Here is an 8,697-nt window from a genome sequence, read left to right as displayed (position 1 = left end):
ATCCCATTTGTGAGAGTCCCATACTCTTATCACCAGGATCTAAACAGCTCTCAAAAGCTCCCAACCTCCTACTATGGTGACACTGAGGGCAAGGATTCAAACTTGTGAACTCAGGAAGGCACACACACTTTGAAACCATAGGTTGAAATGCCAGGCTCCCTTTCCTATGGAATAACCCTGATCCATAACAGGGTTAGAGCAGGGCGTTCACCCGATGGGAGTGTCTGCACACCCCACTGTGTGAGTGGTTCTAGGATCAGTTCATACAAGATTGTTTGTATGGTGAGCAAATAGACAACAGCCTGTATTGGGCAAACCAGAATGTTTGACCAATTCTAATTTTGGAGGGGAGGCCTTGCTAAGTGCAGGGCACTGTGAAGGTTAACTCAGTTATTAATTAACACAGTAACTGCAGCAAGCAGTGACAATCCTATTTACAGACAATCAGTTTCAACAACCGAACTGTCACCCTTTTGCATATCCCAATTTCAAAGGCTTCCCCTTCCAACTTCACAGTAAGGCTGTGTGTGCATCTTTACCCAGTCACTTCTCCACAACGCCACGCGGGTCTCTCCCCCCAGCCAAAGGCTCTTTAGAGGGCCCCTGGGACGCTCTGCATCTCCCCACATTTTAAGTGGGAAAACTGACTAGTTTATTGGTTCATGTCTAGTATTTTCTATGTTCTCATTTGCTGCCTCTACCTTGAGCAAGGGATTGTGTAAACAGTTTGCCAGACCCATCCCTCAGGACGGTTTAACAGTCTTGGGGCCTCTAGAAGTACCCATTAGGAATTTTAAACCTATGACATCCCAATTATGAAGTAGGGACATTTGTTTCCCAAAAGGCTCTTCACTATGGGCCAGTACTGTGGGCCTTTGAGAGCCACTTAGGTCTCCGTAGCCTTGCCCTCACTCCAGTCTAGAGTAGACTCAGAATTCCTATCCCTGTGTGCCCTCTTCCAATAGTTCTTCAATATGGTAGAGAACCAGAAGAGAAAAAGACTGATCTTTGGGTCACTGTGGGCTGTTGGAATCCATGTACCTTCCCAAGAACAGCTGGCTAGACTTTTGAGAATTTTGCATTGTAAATACTCAAATTCTCCACAATTTAGTTGTATGCACTTAAAATCAATTCACCTGCAATACTGACTAGGACAGGACTGAGGTAAGTTTAGAGCCAGCCTAGGCTATAACATGGCCCTGCCTCCACCAACAAAACCCAAAATCATTCCTACAAAACTGGGTTGGCTTGATGGAGCTATTTGCACTTCAGTCCTTGGTTTCAGACATGCTACAGGTGCCCTTTACTCTGGAAACACTTGGAGCCTCTGTTAAAAAAATCATGGTGCTTGGGTGGTGATTTCCTGCAGATAGGTTACCTGCCTCAGGTTTGAGTGAATATTAACGGCTGACGTAATGTCTTCCAGACTTCCTGTGTCAGGAAGAAAAGACTGCATAGTTGTTTTTTGGCTTACATCATGGTAGACTTTGAGAACCATTGCTCTCTAGACTGCTAATTTTAGACTGTACTTCTTCACATTAGGGACCATGGTTTGGTCATATGGAGATGGTTCCTTCTTTCTTCCAAGGGAAATGGCAGAGCTGATCAGATATGCCATTAACACTGGGGTTGACAGTCTAATTCACGTGCTTGATAGCTAAATAAAAACATGCTTGCTTAAGAACTTTTAAACACTAAGGAAAGAAACACACCAAGCCACTTAAAGATAATTTATGTACATTTATGGCTTTATACAATTTATAGTAAGGATTGTTCTTGTATCTGTAAGTACATCATCATCATCATCAGGCACTTCTCAGATAGTATTGGAACAGGAACAAGGCATCTGCACTGTTACTCAACTCCGGTGCTGACGTGTGTGTGAGGGTGGGACTCTATCCTGATGGGACTTACAAGGCTGCCTATCCCTGGCCACAGGGCCAGGCTGTTTTGTTTGCATAAAGCACAATGCACGCTATACTGAACGATCACTCCCCAGATGAAACCACAGAGAAACTTTTCACTTAAAATCAGTAACTTCTGAGAGCTGAAACTAAGAACTTCAAGGTTTTTTGAGGGGAAAAGGGGAGCCATAGATTAAGCAGTTGAACAAGTTCAAATTGTACACCTTTGGGGAACTGTTTCCATTTTAAGTGACTTTATCCTCTTACTGTTAGGTCTGGGATTTACTGCTCACCAGGATATAATATTTGCTAATTAACTTAGACTCAGTTTGTCCAAGCAGACCTTTCCAAATTGTACATCTATCACCTAAATATATTCCATACATCTATATTATGGAAACAATACATCTTTATATTTAAAATATCCAAATAGCTCTATAATACAATATGCTCTTAACAACAGTACAAACCAAAGGAAATAAACAAGGCTGCATAGGTGACGTCTTTTCACAGAGCAATCATGTACAATAATATACCAGAAAGTGAACATTCTCACAGAAAAGGATATTTAGAGGTCACAAGTTTGATGTTTGTTTTCAAAACAGACAAGAAGCCTTTCCTGGACTTCGCTGTGCCCCATGATTCACACTATGATCTTAACACTAAAACAGAAAAGAAAAAAAAAAGGGGGGGGGGGGTGCTGTTGAAATCTATAGCTTCTGAAAGAAGAAACACATCCAAGTCACTCAGTGGCCTTCAGCAAGTTGACCACTGGTCAGGGCTGGAGCTGCCTCTGCTGAAGGATTACATGCAGAGGCTCTTTCTGCAATGGTAAGAAATGGCAGACGGAGGAGGAAAGAGAGTCCTGAGTTCTTTGACCCCAGTAAATTCTACTCCATTTGTAGGAGGCTCTGCTTGGAGGAATTCATTTCTAAAATAAGCCCTGTTTTGGAGTGCCCAAACAAAGGTGGTCAGAGGAGCAGTGCCTCAATACATGTTTACAGTAGTACAGGTCATGGTGGGAAGCTTCCGACAAAGCTGGCCAACCGTGAAAACCAGGGACATTTTATTCTTGTTAACACACACACCCACACCCCACATGGAGAGATAAGTAACATACTAAAAACCTACAAGTGCAATCTGGGCTTCTGCATGGAAACCAGGCCTTCTCAAGAAGGCAAAGGAGGGATGCTGTAGTACCTCTGTTCCTCAAATTGTGGGACAGTCAGCAATCTCGATGGATGACTTGGAAATGCTGATGGACGGAATGGGAGGCGGAACCCAATTATCCTGGTCTGGTAGGATTTCAGGTAAATAGAATATAAAAACTTAATGAGACACAGGCTAGGCTGCTCAAGGTTGAAAAAAAAAAAAAACCTCTCAAATTCTTAAGCTAAGGATTTCAAAATAAATGTACATTTATAGCTGGCTGGTTTTCAAGTTTACTGTCTCAATTTTTTTACTAATTCTGCCACTGTCTGTACTTAAGAACACAAAGCACTCCATAAATCACTGAAGTCCTATTTGCAAACTTCCTCCTTGGGTTTACATTGTTCAGAGCCTGAGAGAACAGAGGTGGAGACTGAGAAGCTACATGATTCTTCAGGACAGAGCCGTAACACCACCTCCATTCTGGACAAAAATCAAGAGCTCGGAGTAGGAGGAGAACCCCAGTTAGACAAAGAACATCATCTCAGATAAAGTCTCCCTGTCCTGAGTGACAGACAGAGGAGGCTTCCCTATGGGAACTGTGACAACATGGCATGGGGCATCATCTGGCAAGGCCTCCCTAGGAGAGCTGTAAGAACGTGGCATGGGGCATCTATCTGCAGACTTGGTGCTATGCACTGTACACAATTCACAGGGTAACAGAAAGTTTCTTTAAAATACACAGATAAATCTACATACAAAACACAGAGTATCTGTAACTATACATCACTTTCCTGCCCAAATGGCCAGAAACGTTGAGTATGCAAGTACTAATTACAATGATTTAAGATTAGTCAGAAACATCATCAGGTAGCGTCCCAAAGTGTACAAACCAGTTGAGCACGTATAAAATTAGTACTAATCCAGTTAGAAATACAAAATGAAAATTATGAATGCTGCCCCCAAATTCCTCTGATTTCACAAATTTATAAGCAGACAATGTAACAAAGTAGACTCTAGTTTTAAGAAAACATTACAGTTCGGTATCTATTCCAAAAAATGTTGAGTACTAACAATAACATCAAAAGTCATTTATCTGGAAATTAGAACCATTTTAAGGTGTTTGTACAAATTTGCAAATAACAAAATAAACAACAACAAAAATAATAGAAAAGACCTGTACAAAGCTGGCACTTAATCTTATTCTGCCCCAAAGTTTGACAAGTCCACTAATTCAGCAGATTGATCACCGGCTACTTGGTTCTCATACGAATCCTGTGGCAAGATGAACAGATTCAGTCATTCAGCAGAGGTGCAGAATGGAGATCTTAGTTCATGATTCATCACTTTAGCAGAACACGGGCAGTACAAAGCAAAGTTTATCAAGACTCAAGACCATCACAGTATTACAAAAGAGTATAAACTTTCCTTGGACCAAGTAGATATTTAAAAAAACACACACACACAAATACAATTCTGTATCTACTGCATATATACAAAACTTGAAAGCACACCAGGATCTGAAAAAGTCTTTTCTGCAATTACATGGTGTAGTGAGTTTGGCACTTCATTGTAATGATTCCCAATGGCAGAGTCCTTATCTACAGGAGCACATAATCTGCAAACGCTGGGCAAACATCCTGCACGGGAAAGTGCTTCTGCTGCCAAGTCTGACGAAAGGAAAAAAAGGATTTTTTTTTTTTTTTTTTAAATCAAGAAAACTAAAAGGGTGAAGGGCATCTTTGGACTGCTCCTCAGTTCCTGCTGTCAGACAATCTGAAGGACTTTTAAATGTAGCCTAAGGGGGAAAAACACACACAATAAAAATATAGTCATACTCCATTCAATTGCACTTATCAAGTTGGGGGTGGGGGAAGCTACAGCTTTCTCCAACGGCTCCAAAATCATTCAACAGGTAAATTTTTCTTTATTGAAAAAATGGGAGGAAAAAAAAGACCTTTGGCATCTGATTTGTATCAACTGTGTTCATTTATTTAAGAACTGGTAGAAAGAATGAGCCATCCAACAGTGAGAACAAAGTCTTAAAGGCTGCTAAAGGAATCCTCACTCTATTTTAACCTCAAAAGGCAAACTGATAAGTGGAGGGAGGGCGGACAGTGGATGGTGACAGGTGCTTCCCAGCAACCTAATATCACAATCAGGTGACATCAGAACAAAGCCTACAAAACCCTGGGCGTAGCTCTGTCAGAGTGCTGCCCTGGGTTAGACCGTGGGACCACGTTAAGCCAGGTGGGTAGGGATGCTGGCTATATAAGACCCTGTCTTTAATTAAGCATTTTTTATTGTTTGTTTGTTTGTTTAAATGTCTAACCATGTAAGACACATTTTAAAAAGGCCTTTTTCAAAAGGCCTTTTGATACTGGGGTGAATAAACTTACCTCCTCACTAACTCTCAGCCTGACACCCAGCTGTGCGTTGTAGTCTTGACACTGTGTGGGAAGCTTTGGTTGGGCAACACATTATCAAAGTTAAAATCCAAGGTATCTCCATCCATGAGGTCATTCCGAATGATGGACTCCATGTCACAGTCCAAGCGCTCAATAAACATGCCATCCAAGTCACTTGGGAGCTTCTCCTGGTGGAGGACACCCATCCTACCATAGCCATTGCAGCTGCTCACGGAGGAGTAGCTGCCCAGGGCACTCATCTGCATGGGGTGGGGCAGAGGCACTTGTAAAGGTGTCTTCACTGGGGTCAAGCGGTTCATGGCAGATGTGTGAGGCATGGTGTTCACCACATGGGGCAGGGCACGGCCATTGACTGAAGATGTTTGTGGTACATGTCCTGGGTGGGTGTGGGAACTAGGGTTCATCATTTTGTTATGAGATGCCTGGCTGCCATAGGCTGGCATGACTGAATTAGGGCCCATCATTACACTTTGGCCCAGGACCCGACTGTTGGGTTGAGCCACTCCAGGATCAACTGGTGACATAATGTCACTGTGAGGAGGAGAATCAGAAGTCAGCAACTCTTTCAAGAGTCCTGGGGCACAGTTATACTGGTTCAATCCTCCATAACTTGATTTGCTGTCCTGAAGTGTCTGCATAGGCATCTGGGGCAAAGGGCTCATGCTGGATTGGCCGTATGTGTACTTTGAGTAGTTTGGGCTGGGTGAATTTAGACTGGTGTTTGGCGGTGCAAACGAATAGCAAGGTGTCTGCTGCATCATGCTGCCAGGTGAGGACTGGGTTGACACAGTTAAAGATGTTGGGGACGAGAGAAGATTTAGATTATCCAGAAGGTTCTCCATGTTTTCTGGATTGCTGATTTCAGACAGACTGGGCAGTGTAGAGGCCATTTTGGCAGCAGAGGGTGGATATACCAAGGAATGTACATCCCCGTCTCCCAGATCATCCTGTTCTGTCATGATGGGAGAAAGTCTCCCACTGATGGTGCTAGCATTTGAGCTGGTTCGAGGACGAAATGTACTCCAGTTATCAAAGTCATCATTGCTGTGGGACCCAGGACTCGCAGGCCACTTAGAAAACTGAGACCCAGGGCTATCTCCAGGACCCTCTTGGCCGGACTGGAGAGATGCCTTTTTCTTAGCAGCCCGCCCTCGGCTCTTAGCAAATTTACTGTTGTTGTCCATGGATGCAGCTCTTCTCCGGGGTGATTTTCCACTCTTGCCTCCCTCTGGATTGAGCATCCACCAAGAACTTTTTCCAGTTCCTTCATTCTGTACTCGAATGAACTTGCTGTGTAGGGACAGATTATGGCGAATTGAATTCTGTAAAGCAAAACAATACGTTAGAAATACAGCACTTCCCCCTTGGAAAACTTACTGTTCAACATGGATCATATATATACAGTGTCCAATCTGAACAGCCTAACAGCTCTTACTTTGTGTGGAGGGCGAATGTACCACAGCACTTTATGCCACAGCACAGGCTGTGGAGGTCAGAAGACAACTTTTGGAGTCTCTCTTCACCTTGTACCTTTCCTTGGGTTCTGAGGATCAAACTTGTGCAGCAACAAAAGCCACCCCACTGGCTCTCAACAGTAGCAATAAACCCACTTTAAAAGATCTCGAATTAGTTTAGGAAGAATAGCATCTAAAAATAAGGCACTTCTCTAAATTTGTATTCTCTTATACATGCATACACATATATTGATTTTCATATATTTTTTATACAGTTTTTGACTCTGACTCAAAAACAAAGCGATTCCCAATTTTTTAAAGGTGAAATAAACACCATTTCTACAGAGTGACATTCTGTCACTGGGTTCACAGGGTAACAGAAAGGGAGATGAAGCAGGATCTATCCTCACTCAGGAACAAAAACCCCAAAGCAACACACAATATCCACTTATAATCTCAGTTCATGGGAGGAAAAGGTAGGAGGATTTTGAGTGAGTCTGAGACTAGTTTGAACTACGATCGATCGATCGATCGATCGATCGATCGATCAATAGATAGATAGATTCCCCCAAACGTTGAGACCTAAATTAGTTTATACCACCAGAGTCTTTGTATCAGCAAGTAAAAATAAATATAAAGAAAAGCTATTTTCTTGAGAAAGTTAACTTGCCATAAAATGAAACATTCAAATGTGAGACTGTCTCTGCTCTAAGCAAACCACTAGCTTCAGGGCACTATAGAAAGTATGCTGTCCAGAGTGGTAACTAGGAGGAAGGGAGGGAGGGAGGCCGGCTGAGACAAGCTCCCCGCCTGCTTGAAGTCCTTCTGCTCCTACTCTGGATGTGCAGACAGTAGTACAACAAGGCCCCAGCAAACGTGTGCAATTGCAAACACACGGGACAGTATAGGTCAGCCTCTTAGTTCTTAGATGAAGACAAGGAGACCCCAGTGTGCCTTTTGATTTGTGGGGGAGCCTGTGGCACAAATCTGAGCATGTAAAGAACACGTAGGCCAAAGAGTCCTAAGCTTTCTGCTCCAGCACAGTTGCTATGTACTCACCTGGCAGCTCTGAAGGGACTTAATGACAAGTCCAGGGACAGTATTCTGGACATCTCACAATCCTCAGGACAGAGCTATGCTATGCACCTGGCTTCTCGACTTTTTGGCTTTCTCTGCCAACCAAGTGCGAGGCTTAGTTGCCCAAATGCTCTGTGACCCCTCTTGGACCACAAAAAGACTCTAACTAGATTTGTGGTCACCCAAGGAGGCAGCCACAATGCCCACATCCTCATGTTGTTGACAGGGAATGAAGGTGCTCGAAGTGCCAACCATTGTACCAGACCAGAACAATATACAGGGTGTCAGACTTCTCCATGACGCTGAGTACATTCATGCCTTTTCTCACCAAGAGATGGGAAACAAAACAAGTGTAGTGGCAACCTCACTTTCTATACAGAGACAGAAGTCAGACCGAGGCCTAAGAGAGCTTAGAAACCCGTATTTCAAAATGTACTCTGCACTACATTCCACCCAAGGATTGCAACACACAGCTATCTATGTGTTAAGTCCTTCTGCCAGGGTGCATGGCGAGGACGATCAGACATGGCCCAACAAGAGCCTTCTGGTTGGATGCCAGGCAGGTATGTGGCAATGGTAGTCTCTCCTGAGCCTTCATTATGTTCTTCCACTTATGATCTATCTCAGCTCTAGGAGTGTTATGAGGGGGCATGTCTTGGAACTCCAAACATCTCCCAAAAGGCT

At 43.3% G+C, this 8,697-nt stretch overlaps 1 protein-coding gene across 2 annotated transcripts in view; it reads right to left on the bottom strand.

The window, feature by feature from the left end:
- Positions 1 to 1,720: 1,720 nt before the first annotated feature.
- Positions 1,721 to 8,697, bottom strand: part of Foxo1 (forkhead box O1) — a 79,343-nt gene continuing 72,366 nt past the window's right edge. Inside the window, exons 2-3 of one of the 2 annotated variants that reach the window (XM_034500221.2) lie at positions 5,453 to 6,804; positions 1,721 to 4,851 (exon numbers count right to left, since the gene is read on the bottom strand). In XM_034500221.2, the coding sequence (XP_034356112.1) occupies positions 5,467 to 6,804 (1,338 nt within the window). In that variant the 3' untranslated portion in view covers positions 1,721 to 4,851; positions 5,453 to 5,466. The remainder of the gene's footprint in view (positions 4,852 to 5,452; positions 6,805 to 8,697) is intronic. The other variant, XM_076932360.1, reaches the window with a different exon arrangement.

The sequence above is a fragment of the Arvicanthis niloticus genome, chromosome 4 (genome assembly GCF_011762505.2).
Source record: "Arvicanthis niloticus isolate mArvNil1 chromosome 4, mArvNil1.pat.X, whole genome shotgun sequence".
NCBI classification, from domain to species: Eukaryota; Metazoa; Chordata; class Mammalia; order Rodentia; family Muridae; genus Arvicanthis; species Arvicanthis niloticus.
This window is presented reverse-complemented; position numbering and strand designations above follow the sequence as displayed.